At 38.1% G+C, this 19414-nt stretch overlaps 1 protein-coding gene across 2 annotated transcripts; it reads left to right on the top strand.

Moving 5' to 3' along the window:
• The first annotated feature begins 1826 nt into the window (after positions 1–1826).
• Positions 1827–17951, top strand: ttll6 (tubulin tyrosine ligase-like family, member 6). Of its 2 annotated transcripts, none has more exons than XM_046069076.1 (17): positions 1827–2009; positions 5203–5355; positions 7991–8131; positions 8372–8412; positions 9121–9239; positions 9700–9830; positions 9926–10082; positions 10173–10316; positions 10980–11065; positions 11156–11381; positions 11885–12063; positions 12215–12403; positions 14732–14888; positions 15244–15513; positions 15647–15712; positions 16374–16530; positions 17059–17951. In XM_046069076.1, exons 5-17 carry the CDS (start codon positions 9159–9161, stop codon positions 17301–17303), a joined length of 2088 nt encoding a protein of 695 aa, XP_045925032.1. In that variant the 5' UTR covers positions 1827–2009; positions 5203–5355; positions 7991–8131; positions 8372–8412; positions 9121–9158; the 3' UTR covers positions 17304–17951. The 2 variants fall into 2 exon arrangements, with proteins under 2 accessions (XP_045925032.1, XP_045925031.1); XM_046069075.1 differs by having other exon boundaries at positions 5203–5359; positions 8375–8412.
• The last annotated feature ends 1463 nt before the right edge of the window (positions 17952–19414 follow it).

Below are 19414 nucleotides of genomic sequence, written 5' to 3'. Positions count from 1 at the left end.
TTTACACATTAAAGCATCATTATCCAGCCATTCTACATGATGACTATTTTTAATTTTAGTAGCCTATATTTTGATGCTAACAGGCAACCTTTGTACAAGTACTTAAGTACGATTATGAATTACCTATAGCAGCATTTCCTGGTGATTTTTCTTCAACCTCTGCCACTGGATCGACTTTAATGTTGATGGTAAATGTGGGGCCACTTTAATTACTATATTTACTGATGAGTATCTTAATTTTTTTCTATAATAGGCCTACATCATCATTCATTAGTTGGTTTATGTTATGTATTAATAATCTAAATCTGCAAAATAACTAGTAACTAAAGCGATTAAACAAATATAAGAGAATAAAAAGTACAATTTATGCCTTCAAAATGTAGTAAATTAGAAAATAGCATGAAATGGAATTACTTAAGTAAAGTAGCCTACAAGTACTACCTCATAATTGTAGTTGAGTACAAGACGTAAATGAACTTTGTTTTATTAATCCACTTCACACAGGCATTATGAACACTTGTTAGAATAAATTTGATGCTGCAAAGTGACAAAAAGTACACATTAAGTCTGCAAAAACAATTACAGCTAACTAAACATGACTTGTGATGTGTGATAAGCTCTTTGCGGCTTTGTTTCCGATTGTCTTTGAAGGCATCATTGTGGGTGGACAAGTGGGCTGCATTGTGGGAAACGTAGGCCATTTTTAACTCAAGCCCTCCTCTGTTTTGCAGTGTGAGATAAAAACACAGGAGGGAGCCAAAGTCGTGGTACTGATCCAGTTTGTTGAACCTACTCTTTGTGTGTGTGTGTGTGTATATATATAAATATGTGTGTGTTATGATCGTCCCCAACACACTTAGGCTAAATGTTGGTCAGTTTAAACACCCTTAGACTTTAAGATATTATTAGATACTACCAAAAAACAAATCCAAGTGGGCTGCCCTCCTCTCTCTTTTTTGATAGGCCAACATAAATTAGTAGCACACTTTTAATAAATGATATTTAAAAAGAAAAATTGGATGTGCATCTGGTTCCTTGCCAACAGACTTGGCTACTGTACAGTATTGTTCATATAGTGACAGGTTGATATAAAACAAAATAAATAAAAAATAATTGAATTTAAAAAATGAAGACATCTCAGGTTTTTACTGTGATGGGAGGTAAAAAGACAATGTCAAAGTTGCAAGTTGCATTTTGGTAAGCCCTTCATGTATTTTTAATCATATACAGTGTTTTGACACTACAACAAAATCTGATTCAAAGAATCAGTCGGCTTTTTTTAAAGAGTTTTAAAGTGAATCATTCACATCCTCACAAAATACATTATCTGAGGCATTGCTGCAGTTAATGATGTCACACTGCAGCAGGTTTCCATGTGCAGAACACCTGCTGTGATAGGGTGTGTCCAGATGCTTAAAATGATCAGACCATAGAGGTCAGAGAGGTCATAGAAATAAATAAATCAAGTAGGCCATTGTATGATCATGCCAAGGTATGACTGTTCATATAGGTCTAACAACTACAGAACATTTGTTTTGTAGTATGATGGAATTTATTTCTCTGAATGCTCCAAAAAAGAAAATTAATTATTTAGATTTTTTCAGGCCAGGTGTTTTGAATTTTTAAAATTTAAATTTAATTTTCTATAATAATTACCTGTTATTACATCGCCTACACACACGTTTGTCTGGAGAACTGCAAGGTGCACCTGTGGCTCATCCATCCTTTTGTTGGATCTTTTCTCATCGGTGAGCCAGCTCAACCAATCAGACACGAGCATTCTCCCACCCCTTGTTTGTGATTGGCTAACGGCGGAAAAAGGGGGACGTTGCATCTAAAAGGCACCGCCAGGGATGTGCGCGTGTGACTGGAATTCATTCATGTTTACATTCATGGGTTTACGTCTCCACTGTTCGTCAAGCCAAGATCACAACGCGACCCAGCTACAACATTACAAAAAGGGGGCTTCTGTCCGGGAACAAGGAGGAAGGACGCACTTTATTCTGACGGTAATGTCAGCTTTACGCCTTTTGTTTTTAGCAGTTTCAAAGTTTATTGTGAAATCACTCTCGTTAGAGCATTCCGCTACCATGGAAACTGCCTAGCCTATACTTAGCCATTAGCTGCGCGGTTTGTCTTTATTTCGTGTAAAAGCTTAATTAATGACAAACTGAAACGCTCAAATTGTGTCGCTTATTTAAGAGCATTGTGCGCTGATCGGTGGAAATAAAATTCAGAGACGTTTTTCGCTGAACTTTGACTCCTGTGTGGTCACCACGACGAGAAAACATGAAGTTATAAGCTAAACTACGTTATTTCAGTATTAGGAGTCTTATGGTAAATATATGGAAGTTATATTTAAGAAAGAAGTATTAAGTGAAAGAAGTATTCAGAGCCTTTACATAAGTAAAAGTAGCAATACTACAATAGGGAAAAAAAATCCCATTTGGCCTACAAGTAAAAGTCCTGCATTCAAAAACATAGGTTAACGTAAAAGTACTTAAAGTAGGCTATTAATTGTACTCATGCAGAAACATAGGTTACACAAGTAAAAGTACAAACGTATTATAGGGTGAATTAAAGTATTAAATGTACCCATGCAGAAACATAGGCCTAGGTTACTTAAGTACAAGTAGAGAAGTATTATAGGGTATATTAAATTATTAAAAGTACCCATGCGTAACATTGGTCTAGGTTACTTAAGTAACAGTACAATAGTATTGTAGGTAAATGTAAATTATTAAAAGTACCCATGCGGAAACATTGGTCTAGGTTACTTAAGTAACAGTACAGAAGTATTGTCAGTTAAATGTACTTAAAAAGTATTAAAAGCACTCATGCAGAAACATAGGTTACACAAGTACAAGTACAGAAGTATTCTAGAAGTATTATAGGGTATATTAAAGTATTAAAAGTACCCATGCAGAAACATTGGTCTAGGTTACTTAAGTAACAGTACAATAGTATTGTGAGGTAAATGTACTTAAAAAGTATTAAAAGTACTCATATAGAAACGTGGCCACCTGTGAGTGTTATATTATTATGTATCATATTGTTGGATTATTCATTCTGATGCATTAAAGCATTTTACTACTGTTGTTTGTCAAGGTGGAGCTAATTGTGACTAATTTCCTTACAGTTGGTTAGTTTATTTTTTAACAATGCATTGTATTTAATAAACTGATCACATGTTTTGTATAGCCTATCTATAAAATATTAACCTGAAAAGTAACTAGTAACTATAGCTGTTTATTGAGTGAACTGAAGTGAAAAGCACAATATTTCTCTGTGAAAGGTAGTAAAGTAAAAGTATATTTTTCTCTCTGAAAAGTAGTGGAGTAGAAGTATGAAGTAGTATAAAATGGAAAAACTCAGTTCTGGAAGTACATCAAAACTGAGTAAATGTACTTTTTTAGATTCTTTATACCTCTGTTTACAAGAAACCAAAATTAAATTTTCTTTGATGAATCAATGCTCTTCTGTACACATGTAAAGTTTTATTGCGTTTTGGGAGTAGTAAATACGCTGGGGTGTTGCACTGTATACTGTTACCCGTCAGATTTTGTGACCTGATTTTCAGCTGTATTGCTACTGCAAATTATTTCACCATGGTCACATCTGTATTTTTATTGGCTATGAAATTTTGTAAATGTGACCCTAACTACTAGAGATATGGTGACATGTTTTGATAGTTATAATAGCAGAAACATGTGGTGTGTATATATGTTCAACACTTTCACTATACCTGTCAGTATTTTTACGATTGTTTTTATCCAGTGTCAAATTATCTCAGGGGTCACATATTTCAGTGCTGCAGCTGTGTAAACCAACATTATTGTAGCCATGTTTTGTCCCTGCGGTTGCGTATTATTCAAGACTCTTCTTTAGGATGTTGTGACTACGGGTGTAAACTAGCTCTAAAGCATAAACACTGATATTTTTTTTCATAAGTCTGTGTTGATTGGTGTGCATTGTCTTTTGCAAACAAATCAACTAAACAAAAACAGGTGATGGCAGTGGTTGGAAGTTGCATCTAAAAGGGTTTATTTTTTCAGGGAAGATGCCTCTTAGGGGAAATCAGTTTCCATAGAGCATCTTCAACTTACAGCTCAGTACCAAGTTACACTGAATAAGAACCACGTTTCTTTACAATACTTTTTGCTCAATATTTGTCTTTGTAGTCCACATTCAGGAAGAGTTAAGACATTATCATCACAGCCACAGCTAATAGTACCAGGATTTGATGGTGCTGATGATGGATATTGTCCTGGTTTCTCGACAAGATTATAGGTCTAGACTTTGTCATGTAATGAGAGTTATTATTGTGGCCTCCACCTGTGTTACGATAGGCTCAACAAATTAGAAAACAGTACACAAAACGTAATTTAAAAGAAAAAAGGTAATTGCTGATCTTGTAGAGCACCAGTGACCAAGAGTTAACAATTTGCATTTATAATTCACAAAGCTGTACTTATTTACAGAGAAAACTTAATTGCCATTGCCTTGCCAGGTTTGCACTCAGTTTAAATACCCGCAGTCATCGCTTCAACAACTGATGTCAGTGTTGTAAGCTTAGCAGGTGATCTTTAAAGCATCAGAAGACAGACAGAAGTTGGAGAAGCGAGTGGGGAAAGGTGTAGGATGTCAACTAATAATTAATTAATTAATGTTAAGTGATTGATTAATCAAGGTATAATTTTTGCACTAGATTGCAGAGATTGATCATTTCATGTTATCCTTCCACTTTTTTTTTTAATCTGACTGATACCTATTGGTTTGTCTCCCTCCTGTTTGACCAGCATTTCCCCTTCTGCCTGTGCTCCATTTGTCATATCGTCTAACTGAAGTTACTCCATTTCATCTTGGCCAAGGAGATAGATGTCCATCCTGTTCACTTACACCCCACACTGCCACGCCACTTTTCAGCACAGATTTAAATTTAACAACTCGAGCCGTTGAAAAACACATCTTCTATTTCAGTGAACAATTATCAGGGATTATCCCTCTCAACTGGCTCCCTGCTGAGGTCTCATGCTCATTTTCTCTCCATCATGTCAAGAGGGATCAGGTTTTTGTCCCCACAGTTTCTAATTGGTCACCAGATCCACGACTGGGCCTGTTGCTTGAGTGTGTAAGTCAATCTGATCTGAGAGCCATCCTTGTGATGATGATACAAATCTACTTTCTTTTTTTTAACTCCAGAGGCAGTTGAGGTTGAGATGTTGCTCGTCGGGGTTTGTCTACTGAGGAGTGTGACAGCGTCTTAAAAGGCTCTTGAGACAAAGATTTCTGTATCAACGACGTGTGACGAGCACCATCTTCCAACGCCATTGTCACAGATGTAGGCTTAACAGTGTAGGTGAGTAAGAGACGTTTCTCAGATGAAGACGATGAAACTCGACAGTTGGTTACTCAGTTGCCGACTCATGAGGTACAAATTGCTAAAACATACGGAGTCTAATACAAAAGCCCTGCAGAGGTGTTTCTAGTATTTTGTTCGCCCCACTTATATCAACGAAGGCAGACTAAATATTACAATCAATGCAACAGCACCAGAAAGTGCATCCACCAAAGTTACCAAACAGGTTAATCACCATCAATTTGTTTTTTGCTTTATGAAGGTCAGATCTTTTGCTTAGTTGTTGCATTTGTTTTATCCCGATGTACCTAATAAACTGGCAGCTGAGTGCCTTGCTGAAAGAACTGGTTGAATAATCGATTAGTCCATCAACAGAAAACTGGCTGATGGGGATTCTGATAGTAAATTAAAAGTGATTTATTAAAAAATAGAGAGCATTTCTGGACCAATGCTTCTCAAATGTGCAAATAATTGCTGCCTTTCGATTCCATATCATTGCAAATTAAATACCTGTGGGTTTTTTGGACTGGTGTCAGACAAAATTAGCAGTTTTGAGACATGACTTAGGGCTTTGGTAACTTCTAATGAACACTTTTGTAATTGCACATTTGTAGACTATTGATAATTTAATATAAACATAATTTGATAATAAATATAATTATTAGTTGCAGCCTTAATTTACATGTGAAAGACAGTGTGCCATTAAGTTGAAATTCTAATTAGACAACTTGCATATGTTATTTATATAGAATTTAAAGGTCTGTCTTTATGTTTTTGTCTACATTACATTAAGCAGGAGGTTTAATACACTCTGTAGCAACAAGATCTAGACGAAATTGCACGTGTATCCCTTCTAAACAAACATGTTTTAGTGTTACCGTTTCTCGCCTGGCGTGTCAAGGTGTAGCATGAATGTTGAATGTTATGTAGTGACATTTTAGCTGTTATCAAAGTCATTGATACTGAATCTAGTCATTGTTTGTTGAGGACAGATAATACAAAGGTGTTATTCATACACCGGTTGTTGTTGTTGCACGCTGAGGGAGAACCTCGGAGAAATCCTTTGCTGGGCTGTAACTGTAGCCGAGGCCCAGGGTAAAGCTTACAATTCAAGGCCAGGATTATCCAGATCATTGGATCAGAATACTGTTACCTAGCACCGTAACCTCCCACAATGTACCTGGGATGTCCCTCCTTACTGCCACTAACGCCGCAGTAGCTGTCACGATCATTACCAGGAATGAACTTGACCGCACCTTCACCCTACAAGACACCAGATAGGAGGCGGAGGCAAACAGCTGAGACGCTGCTGTGACGATAGCCGGCTGCCGTGCTCGGGTCAGAGCGCAGACGGACATAAACAGAAGAAGAACACATAAGTGGAACTAAACTCGTCTGAGTTTATTTCTATAAACTTTAGATTTTTAGTCATGATAGCAGCTGGGCTTTATGGATGGCAATATTCACAACTTGGTCCAGACTGAAATATCTCAACAACTATTGTTGTCATTAAATTTCTCACAGACATTCATGGTCCCCGGAGAATGAAGCCTAATGACTTTTGGTGATCCCCTGACTTTTTATCTAGTGCCACCATCAGGTCACCACATTTCTGATTTAAAGTGAACAACTATTTGATGGTTTGTCATGAAATGTGGTACAAACATTCACATCCACTTCAGGATGAATTGGTTACCCCTTAATATTCCATCTTCATCACCAGGTAAAACCTTTTTAAAAGAGGTTTTATAAATGCTTTTAGTTCAGTTAATTTATTATTATCGCTAGTTGGAAACTTGACTTGCTGTCAGGGCACATGATGAAAACATACAAGGATCAGATAAACAATACAAGTATGAAAAAAAAAAATACAAAAACGTGACCAGTAAGTAAAAACACCATAAAAACATGAAACAATCTTTTAAATGTGAGGTTACCTGAGACAATTTAGCAGAGTTATTGCACGGGGAACAAAGCAGTTTTTGCTCCGATTGCACTTGAAACCTTTTAATTAGAGGTGACCAACAAGCAAAGCTGTCCCCCCTACTGTAACACTGTGGCTCGAGATATATGATGTTGAAAGACTAACTCACATTCTGAGTATTTAACAGAGTTTCATGAAAAATGAAAGGACACAACTCATATAACACCATCATATAAAGAATGAGAAGGCTGAGATATTTTAAGTTGTATATTATTTACCTCACTGACAAAACCTCTGGTGTTCCTTTTGTATCAATGTTATGAAAAGCAATTAAAAAATTAAGTTCTGGTTGGTAAGAGTGAATTCCCCCTCGATATTCTTGCACTATTGCCAACTATTTGTATCCGTCCTGCCACGATAACTCTTGAATGCCAGTGTGTGACAATGTGCTGACAGCCAGGGCACTCACCTGATGAGAGAAATGGAAATGGAAACATGACTCCATGCGTGCACTTACAGCATGTACTTTGTTCTGTGTGATTGAATTTCATTGTGAGGCTATCCAATTAAAAACACACCATTTCAATGAGTAAATGAGTGTCAAAACTTTAATGGCATAATTTGTTTCTTTCTCTACACGATCACATAAGCCTTTTGCATTTGCTTGTAGTCAAATGAGCCCTTTGTTTTTGTCTGTGCACATCCAGGATGGGTCTACCTGTGGACAGCCCAGGGAGAAATGATGATGGGTATACATTTGAGCAGCAGGGAGAGGGCTACGAAAGCCAAACTGACTGTACCCGCACTCCGCCGCCCATCAACAAGAAGAGGAGAAAAGGCAAGAAGAGGTACTTTGCTCTTGGATCGCCTCCACTTGTACTTCTACAGTTATTTCCTATTGCAGGTATATTACCTCTGAGCATCCGGACAGTTACGGTTTTATAACTTGTCCTGGAGGCTCTTACATTTTTTGTTTATTCACACTTGTCCTCATCGTTTGGGAAAAGAAGACGGGTATAATAAGGCATTTGTAGGACCTTGCAGCAAAGCAGATGTCTGTCCCTCTTTCTGTCTCTCTTCTCTTTCAGATGACTGTGGATCAACCTCACCAGCTGCAAATATGAAAGCGGTAGGTTTGAGCCAGAGACGACTAAATCACAAATGTCTGTTATTAGTAAACCGGAGACTGTATGGGAAAACAGGAAGCACTAGATATTCTACATGGCCAAAGGTATGTGGACACCTCTGTTCACACTACTGTAGTTAATGGTTTGGGCTAGAACCCATTTTAATGCCACAGCATACAGCTTTGTGGCAAAAGTTTGTGTTCATCCCTTTCCTGTTTCAACATGGCGATGCCCCCGAGCACACAGACAGGTTCATAAAGAAATGGTTTTACCAGATTTGTGCAGAAGAACTTGACTGGCCTGCACAGAGCCCTGACCTCAACCCTCATCCAACACCTTTGGGATGAAGTGGATCGCCCAACATCAGTGTTGGACCTCACTGATGCTCTCGTGGCTGAATGTGAACAAATCCCTGCTGCTAAGTTTTAGCATCTGGTGGAAACACTAAAACCAGAAGAGTGGAGTCTGGTATAGGACCAGATTAATGCTCATGGTTTTGGAATGAGATGTAAAACAAACATGTGGGTTTGATGTCCACATACTTCTGGTCATGTAGTGTGTTTTCAATTCATACCATTGTTAACTGATTTAAGGCTAATCCATAGCTCCTAGAATAGTCCTTCACAAACATCAACTGAATCTTATCTTCAATAAGAAACACACACACACTCACCACAGTGAAAATACCCCTTGCTGTTTGTTCGTTTCAGTGCGGCGTGCTGCTCGTAGATACGGCCTCAGAGAGGCGATGGAGGGTGAAGACTGGACACTTTTTTGGACCGACTGCTCTGTGTCTCTAGACCGTGTTAAGGACATGAAGCGTTACCAGGTATCGGACTGCATTTGTTCACACCAGCACCCACATTACTGCCATCATCATAAAAATACTAATTAAACTGAATTAAATAACATAGATTAAGCTGAAAATGAATCGGGGCGGACTAGTCATTCTGCTATTTTAATTTATAATGTCCTTACATGTAACTGAAATTCTTCTGCTCGATATGCCGACCATGGAAATAATAAAAAAATGTAGATTTCCATTGAGATTGTGTCGTTTTTTTCAGGGCTCATAAGAGTTTTTCAGCTCACACAATCAATTTGTAATCTAATTGGGTAATTCAGTGCAGGAACTATTCAGCACCAGTGATTCTTCTCTGAATGAATAAGGTGGATCGGTTTATTTTGTCATATCTCACTTAGACTGCGTACAAGCTAGCACGTAAACTCAAATGTACACACAATATTCCCCCTGTAAATGCAACAGAGTGTCTCTTGTGTCTTTGCAGAAAATAAATCATTTCCCAGGGATGAGTGAGATCTGCCGCAAAGATTTACTGGCAAGAAACATGAACCGTATGCTCAAGCTTTTCCCCAAAGACTACAATATCTTCCCCAGAACGTGGTGCCTTCCTGCAGAGTCAGTTTGCACTTCTCTCTGTGATTTTGCTCTTTTAGTTTGTTTTTCTTAATGTGTCTTAATGTACTAACTCCTTGTCTTAATGTACTTTGCAGTTACAGTGACTTCCAAGCTTACACCAGGGCCAAAAAAAGCAAGACATACATCTGTAAGCCAGACAGCGGTTGCCAAGGCAAAGGCATCTTCATCACCAGATCAAGTAAAGACATTCAACCTGGAGAACACATGATCTGCCAGGTTTACATCTCCAGGGTGAGGGTCTACTGAACGACACATACTGCAACTGCACAGAAGCACACACAGGTTGAAGTTAACGCTTAACGTTTTTCATTCCCTCCCCAGCCGTTCATAGTGGACGGATACAAGTTTGACTTGCGTATCTACGTGCTGGTGACGTCATGTGACCCATTCAGCATATTCATGTTCAAGGAGGGGCTGGCTCGCTTCTGCACCACCAAGTACAACGAGCCAACACACGGCAATGTGGTAAGAAAAAGCAAATGTCTGGTGATATTGTATATTCTTATTGTCAATAAAACCTGTGTATCCAGAGCCTGATGTATCTTATCCCTCCGTGCCACATAGCTCCATTATTGTTAACAATTGACAATAAAAAAACACAGAAAGTCATCAGCACTGTCCTTTAAAGGTCAGATATGAGTCTTTGTAATTGTCATTATCCTGTACGTTACAATAAAAAGTACATATTTGATTATGTTGTGTCATCTGTAATATAGAAAATAATCTGTCTCCTTGTGATTACAAAGTGTTTCACAAACAAAGAAATAATTAGAAATGAATAACAATAAGGCTATAAAATGCCTGACTGTAGTCCTGGTTGGATAAAAATAAAACACAATGAAGTAGGCAGACACAACCTTTAGAAGAACTAGGGCTGCAACTGATAATTATTTTCAATATTGATTTTGTTTTTTGTCAACTAATTGACACATGGTTTAGCCTGTAGACTGTCAGCAAATTGGGAAACGTGCCCATCAAGTCCCCTGAACATGTGGTAACTTTTTAAAATGTCAGTCCAAAACCAAAAGATATTCAGTTTTTACCATGTAAAACATAAAAACAGAAAATACACACATTAGAGAAGCCCAAAACTAATGAAATTCTTAAATTACATCTTTCTCATGTTAGGATGATGTGTGCATGCATCTCACCAACTACTCCATCAACAAGAACAGTGAGAACTTTGTCCGTGACGAGGACACCGGCAGCAAACGGTAAATACACAGACAATGCTTGTTTTGTTATATTACTAATACTCTTAAAATACTGCAAATATATTGCATGTATTTTTTTGCGTCCTCCAGAAAGCTGTCCACCCTGAACAAGCTCCTGGAGTCCATGAGTTGCAACACAGACAAGATGTGGAACGACATTGAGGACGTGATCATAAAGACTCTGATCTCCGCTCACCCCATCCTCAAGCATAATTACCACACCTGCTTTCCCAACCACACCAGCGGCAGCGCCTGCTTCGAGATCCTGGGCTTCGATGTGCTCCTAGATCACCGGCTCAGACCCTGGGTGCTGGAGGTGAAAGACCATATACTGTGTATCAGTCATAAATATGCAGATTTATTGTTGTAAAGTACAATTAACCAGAAATGACACAAGACAAGTGCCAATGCCACACAAATATGTTTTCAGCTCTTTTTTTCCCACTTTAAGCAGCTTTAAGGTTGAAAACTCATCATTTTTATTCTGTATCAGCTTGTTGTAGCTCTACATTGAACCTATATGATGTGTGAAATATTTGGCCCCAAAACTCTATGTTTTTTTATAACTGCATCATTCCATAAAATAGAAATATTCTACATGTCTTGTGCATTATTTTATATACATTTCTTTAAAATTCAGCCTGGAATATTTGACCTCTTTTGAAACTTAAGGCTTTTCACTATTATATAAAGTAAATGGCTGTGTTTTTGTTAACAGAATCTGGCTCAGCATGCTCTTGTAATAAGGTCTATGGGGTTAAAATGTGACTCTTCTTAGACGTCTGTATCATATATTATCATATTTGTTTGTGTGTCCAGGTGAATCACTCTCCAAGCTTTACCACCGACTCGCAGCTGGACCGGGAGGTAAAGGATGCGCTGCTGTACGACACGCTGGTTCTCATCAACTTGGGTGCCTGCGACCGCCGCAAGATCACCAAAGAGGAGAGACGCAGGGTGAAGGACAGGCTGCAGCAAAACAGCACTAAAGAGGCAAGGTAGAGTTCTATCAGAGGCAAACGGCGTGTGAATTTTTGTCTAAGGTCATACACCCCTTTTCTGAACTCCTCCTATAGACATGTGCAGGTGACTGTTACAGTGTGTGTGCACGTGTGTGTGTGTGTGTGTGTGTGTGTGTTTCACCACCAGGACGGAGGAGCTGCGTCAGTGCCAGGCAGCCACGGTGGAGCAGATGGAGAGGTACGAGGCCAGACACCTGGGAGGCTTCAAGAGGATCTACCCCAGAGAGGGAGGAGAGAAATACGACAAGTACTTTAAACACAGCAGCTCGCTCTTCCAGGAGACTGCAGCGTCCAAGGCCAGAGAGGAGTGTGCCAGGTACCCGCAGCACGCTTTCAACATACTCGTTACAATTCAGCAAAGAGCAGGAGCTGTTAGTGATGCACACGGATCTTTTTCTGCGTGGCCTACGTGAGGTGGTCCAACACAGAAGGGGTGGTTCATTGCAGAAAAGCCACTTAAGGGGACAAAGGGCTCAAAATAAATGTAACTTGCAGCCAGACTGAAGCTTCATGAGGTTGTGAATCGTGACACAAGTGATGTTATTAAAGCTGAAATGATTAGTGGATTTGTGCATCAACATTAATTAACAACAAGTAGAAGTGTTTGTGGTAGTGACGGCACACTACAGCCTGTAAAAATATTTTATTCACACTCAGCACTCCATCAGGTTCAGGGGTTTTTTTCTTTTTCAGTAATCGACAAAATTGTTTATAATCTATTAATCGGTACGTAAGTCTTTTATCAGGTAAAAATGCCAAACATTTACTGGTTCACAGATTCCCAAATGTGAGGATTTGCTTGTTCACTCTGTTTTTATTTTCTGTTTTATATCATTATAAATGAAATGTTTTTTTTTGGACTGTTCACCTACGGCTCTTTTTGCCATTTAATAGACTCAATCACAAATCAAGTAATCATTAAAAATAGGGAAGACAGTGATTTAACAGACAACCATGCTGCTTTTTATAATGGTTGATTTATTTTGATCTCTTTTAGCTCGTTGGCTAATCTTCCAAGAGTCCCCATTAAAACATTTAATTAAGCATACAGTAAATTATAAATAATTCAACACATAATTGTTGACACACACATCATATACACACGTATAAAATACATACATAGGCACATAAATTCTAATATACCTTGTCTTCACAAATATTGACCATATAATACTCAATAACAGTCTTACTGTACTTGAGTGAGTTATTTTAATTAATTCTATATTTAATGAAAGTCTGTCTTCCCATCTTGGTTTGTATCTCTTCTTCTCATGTTAACTTTATGTCCATCACATTCTCATAACAGTTTGTCCTTAATGCTATCTGGCTTTTAAACAAATTTTTTAAATCAGTGCAACATTGTGTTGTCTCACCTGCTCTGATACTGTCAGCCATCCTCCTTTTTCAAACCCACACCTTCTTGCTGCCTTGTTTATACTCATATCTCTCTGAGCTGCGCTGCACCACACTGCTCAGCAATAATTAATGTGACTGTAGTCTGTGAGATATTAAGAATGTCTTTTGATAAAAACTTTGCAATTCGTCCAACCATTCCTGCCTTTTTCATCACTCTTCAAGACAGATCTGTAATCCGTGCGTGAGAGATTGTTTTGTATTTTAACTCCCAAAAATATGTGCATTTGAGTTGGATAACACTAAATGAAGGGCATCAGAGAGGCAGCGACAGCATGTAGAGGCAGAATATCTTCACTTCTAACACTGTGAATTAAGGGTTTATTTCCACCAAACAAGAGTTGGTGATTGTTGGAACACTGGAAAGACTAACCAAGATGGTTTTTATGAGTTTTATTTTGAGAGAAACTTGAATTCAGAAGGTTCACAGTTGTTTTTTTCAGTTTGAAAAAAGGAAAGCAGGTGTGAGAATATTTCCTTTGTGATTATTTGTGCGTTGATGTAGTTTCTTTATTAAACCTAAAAAGCTAAGCGGGCTTGTAACGTAGTGAATTCGACACTCGACACGTGTATAAATGCGGGATACAAAAGGTGTAATTCATTGTACAATAAGAATAAATAAAGGATAAAATAACTGAAATGGTGTCATGGAAGCGCATCAAATACACTTTTGTAAACCTGTTGCTTTTCTTATTGTTTATCCAGGAAAGGGATTTGAGAAGTTACTTAAATTCCACTAAAAAAAGAGGGAAGAAGAATCTTTAGTCTTTAGTAAAATAAAAAATTAACCACATAAATTATAGATTTATTCTTAATGCATTCTTTACAGAAAAGTCAAAAGGGACCATGGGGAGGATGGAAAATTTAACAATTTAAATCAGACCAAAATTTCTTTGTAGATTCACACTAAAAGAAAAAATGAATAAATGTTTCAACTTCTACTTCTGTTGAAAATGTTTCAAACTAACAATTCTGGCCAAATCTTACACGTTGCACCTTTTAAACAATAATTTTAAGTAATAACAAGACAAGGGATTTAAAATTTATTGGCATGAATGTATAACAACAATATTACCAAAGCTACATATAAATTACATAAGAACAATTAATTTGATACATTTCATTAAATAAGTAAATAAAACAGTAAAAGTTGTTGCATTATTATTAACTGGCTTAATATCAGAGAGAGAGAGAGAGATGTTAAAGTGTGTGTGTGTGTGTGTGTGTTTAGGCAACAACTGCAGGAGCTGCGTCTGAAACAGGAACAGAAGGAGAGAGACCTGAAAGGAGGCCGGCGGAAAGACTTGCAGGGGGAGACCGCTGGGGAGAGAGTCAAACCCCGACGAGCACAAACACAAGCCCCTGACTCAAACTGTGACCCTCAGCCGGTGAGGCTGTCTTATAGTGTCATTAAAGATGCAGTGTCCACATGAATCCACAAGAGGGAGTCAAACAGCTTCTGTCTCAGTGATGAATGGTTCATATTCTGGCTGACCCCCTTTGAGTAAATGTACTCTGGCCCAGTTTAAATTAGCTAGAATAATATTCCTGCAGATAATTTTTATTGGATGTCTCTCATTTCAAATTCAAATATACTTTATTGTCAAGACGGAAAAACACAAACAGTGTTATCGAGGTTGTTCAGTGACAGTAATTGCTAATATATTATAAATGCATACTGCTGGCTACATATACAGTAAGGCAATAAAAACAAATGAAATCTTTCTCTCTGTTTCTCTGCAGCTACCTCTGTCCGGAGCGTCGCTGTATCCTGAAGCTGCAGACGTCCGAGAGGAGAAGGAGGAAGACAAGGAGGAAGACATGGAGGAGCAGGAGCGGGTCAATGCGCTGCTCCAGAGGAAGAAGCTATTGCAGGACCTGGGGGTTGTGGACCAGATCCACCAGCTGCTGCAGGGCCGGACAGAAGGAGGGGGAGTCCTGCAGGACGCCAAGGACGCCTGCACCCACCACCAGCAGAGTAAGCTGGCTCATCAGAGACAACAGCAGACGAAGGTAAGACTGACACCAATAACTTGCAGTAAAACCACGTTTGGTCTCAAATTTTCACTTGTTTGTTGTTTGTTAATTGATTATAATTTTGCTTGCTTTAGCCTCCAGCCACTGCACTGTTTCTCTTTTATTACAGTGGGACTGTTTGACACAGTATTCCCAAAAGACAAAGCAGCAGTCCTGCAATCAGATGTCACGGCAGGTACGTCAGCGGAGACACAGGACAACACGCATCCAGTCAAAATAATCCAATACTTCTAACCAAATCTAGTTTATTTAAAGGAATTAGGAATTTAATTAATCATAATCAATTCAGATTACTGAAACAGTAACACTGTTGTGGTGATTTTAATTGGCCTCCTCACAGTTTCCAGTTTGTTTCCAGTTTCACACTTTTAACTGGGGCTGCAAGTAACGATTATTTTGATGATCAAAAAAAGTCTGTTGATCGACTAATTGTTGCAGCTCTACTCGTAACACCTAGTATTATTCAAGTTTTGCAGAGGATTATGTGTAAGATAAATATTTTCAGATAAAACTGTAGGTTCTCCAAGAGGCCAAACTGCAAGCAAGCTGTAGTTTAATTAGTAATTGCTCTGAAAAATTGTCGGTTTAAACCCAGAAATCAATAGTATTGCGATTTAAATCCACATGCATCAGTTAATTTTAAATGTTATTTTTACATTTTAACTGTAGAGGGTTTGACGGGCTGCCACAGAACTGCAGCAGCACTCTGAACACATAAACAGCAGCCAGATCATAATTGTCCGTGAAGAATGAAAATGTATTAACAGTTGGAATTGTGGGTCATTGTCAGTGCTAATGAAACCATCATGAAACATAATATCCCTGCTGTGTTGCAGCACATCCACTCCCACATGACTCAGCAGCGCCTGCTCAGGCCCTCGTTGGACCAGAGGAGCCTGAACGAGTCCACCTGTCTGCAGTCTGAGCAAGAGAGCCACAACAGAGCCGGACAGATACGCAGGACCATCAGCGCCCAGCGGATACACTGGCCAGGTAAACACACGTCTGCACAGAAAAGACCTCAATACAGCAGCAAAAGACAGGAAAGCTATTGTCTTTAGAACTCTGGATGTTATATTTTTCTGTGGTTCATTACAAGCTTCAGGCTTTTGTTTCTCAACAATCAGGATTTAGCTACTGGTTGCCTACTTGTGTTCTGCTGTATTATAAAAATAAATGTAGCTGTAAGAAAATAAAACTGACTTGTGATGAAAAATATTTTTTGTCACCAAAATTGCCTCAAAATAGCACTTGACTTGGAAAATATGAACATACTTCCCTACATTATCAATCATATCCATAACACAAATATATAACAACATAATTCAACTTTAATAATTAGTTTGTGCTCTAATATATCTATACAAAATGTTTATTATTATTGCTCTGTTTTATATAAGTAGAGTGAATTTTGTTTAAAATCCCAAAGCAAGTTTCTAAAGAGCCACATTATTAAAAACATAATTAAGAACAACAGGAAACACCATTAAACTTTTTTTAATCCAGTTATATTTTCCCCAGATGTCAGATCAGTCGTCAGGCAGGACGGCAGGAGCTGCACCGACACCCGGTCCCGTCCCGGCATCCCGACCATAAACCAAGTCCCCAAAGGAGGTCTGCGCTGCGCCTACATGTCCAACGACCCCGCAGTCCTGCAAAGCCTGCTTGTCATCTCCACTCGCGCCCCCCTGGTCAGGAGGCCTGGCTTCTTTCACATGGTCCGCAACACCTCCCGCAGAGCCCCCCAGCACGGTAAAGGGCAGTGAGGAGCCTCCAAGCAGGAGCTGGGAGTCCAGATTTAAGCTGCAACAGGATTCAAACGACTGTAGGACCTGAGGAAAACTGGAGAGGCTTTAAACTGTGCAAATGCAGAAACACACTGTGCCTTTGAGAAATATCTCATGTTTGTAGATAGATTTTATATCTGGACCCCTGCAGTTTACACTGCTTGCCACTATGTAACCTCCAGCGCTGCAGAAACAACATTATGGCTTTTTAACCTTTTCTACCCACTGTGTGTGCTCAGATATGTGTAATATTTTGTTCTGAGGGATGAATTCTCTCACAAAAACCTCACCTACAGTGCCAAAATAAAAGCAGACGAGCCTGATTTAACACCGTACAGCATCTGTGATCCAAATCTGCACGCTTCCTCTGATCAGAATCTAAGAAACTCACAGATTATTGGGTGTTATTATGAGCTTACAATGGCTCAATGAAACCAAATGTAATGCAAATTTATGAATATTCAAGTATTGTTAGTTAAGTTAAAACCCTAGTTGAAGATACACTGAGGGATTTAAAAAATAAAGGCCTCCACTCTCTTTTTCTCTATTAAATTTATTTGTGCAGTCAGGTTTTGAAAATATATATTTTGCACTGATGGTCAATAAAATGTTCTTTTTTAACTGTGATTTAGTTTCATCATCATTTATTGAAGATTTTTTTCATTCAATTTTCTGATTCTGTGCAAGAAAAACAATTCCAGCTATATTTTTTTCCTTTTTAGAAATATATATAGGCTATATATATATTCTTTAGAACTTTGTTCTTATCGTTTATTTTGCTGCAGAGCTATTAAATAATGTTGGAGAGTTAAGTTCGCTCCTGAGTGTGGTTTCATCTTGAAACCTTTCAGTGAGTTAAAGAGGCCATAAAGTTTTACAGCATCTCTGCATCCGGTTCCTTTGTCTTGCTCGCAAAGAGACACAAAAAACGTTCCGTGGGAAATGTAGGCCTACACGTTGGACAATCATTTTAGAAGTGTGCAGAAATATTATTATTGTTTTATGTAAAAGAAATGTATGTATCCTTAAAATGTCTAATTAAGCATTTAACGCTTAAAAAAAACTCAACTTATCGACTGATTTGAATCGAAAGAGATTTTAATTCAATATTTTATTGAGCAAGGCCTCTGCCAAACACTTGGTTTAATTTATTAACTAAAATATTATAAAACAAAATAGATGAGAGACAGAAACTTACAGGCCTGCAGAGAAAAATAAATACAACTTTCAAAAACAGGCATAATTAAATTTAGGCTTTATTATTCTGCTCTTTTACACAACATTTAGGACGATTATTAACGAACGTGTAGATTAAAAGACTTGAATTGCTTTTATTTTGGAAATATAACTTATTTTTTTATCAAAAGATACCAATTTTAAGGAAACGACCGTTGCTTTGTTGGAGTTTGTCTCTAGGAGGGCAAAAAGAGAAGAAAGCGAAGGAGGAGTGTATTGCACTTTAGGAATTTATGGTTTTATTGCGTCTATAAATGTCGGAAATCCTCGTTGGTGGTGGAAATCACCAACATGCCAGCTGGAAAAAAGAGACTATTTTAAACAAACTAAACACGGAAATAACACATGAGAAACGATCATAAGAAGAAATAAGTTTTTAAAGAATTAATTTTAGCCTGAATGACTGTAGGGTGTGCGTTTAATTTTGTCCTGATGATCTTAATAGAAAAGTTGGCGAAGAATGTGCCGTTTAAAGTTTTTGTGACCTTAAAATCCCCCTCAGCACTGCAATCAGCCCAACACCATTTCCATCTTTGCCCTGTAATTGATCTGCGGTGACTGAAGGAAATCATCCATTTTGAGAAACCATAATAGTCTTTAATGCAAAAATCTTTTAGCCTGAAACCTTTTTATTCAAGCAGGAAAAAATAATATCAATCTTCCCGCGTTTACGCGATTATTTGGGTGCGTATTGAAAGAAAGAGATCACACGGTTTAGAATTTCAGAGGATTGGGGCCAAAATAATCTCGTATTAAATTATTAAACTTCTTAAATAACTGGAGAACACTGCATGTGTGATTAGAGAACGATAAGTAGCTGCACAGACCTTTTAGATAGAAACCAGACGCTGGAA

The sequence above is a fragment of the Micropterus dolomieu genome, linkage group LG14 (genome assembly GCF_021292245.1).
Source record: "Micropterus dolomieu isolate WLL.071019.BEF.003 ecotype Adirondacks linkage group LG14, ASM2129224v1, whole genome shotgun sequence".
NCBI classification, from domain to species: Eukaryota; Metazoa; Chordata; class Actinopteri; order Centrarchiformes; family Centrarchidae; genus Micropterus; species Micropterus dolomieu.
This window is presented reverse-complemented; position numbering and strand designations above follow the sequence as displayed.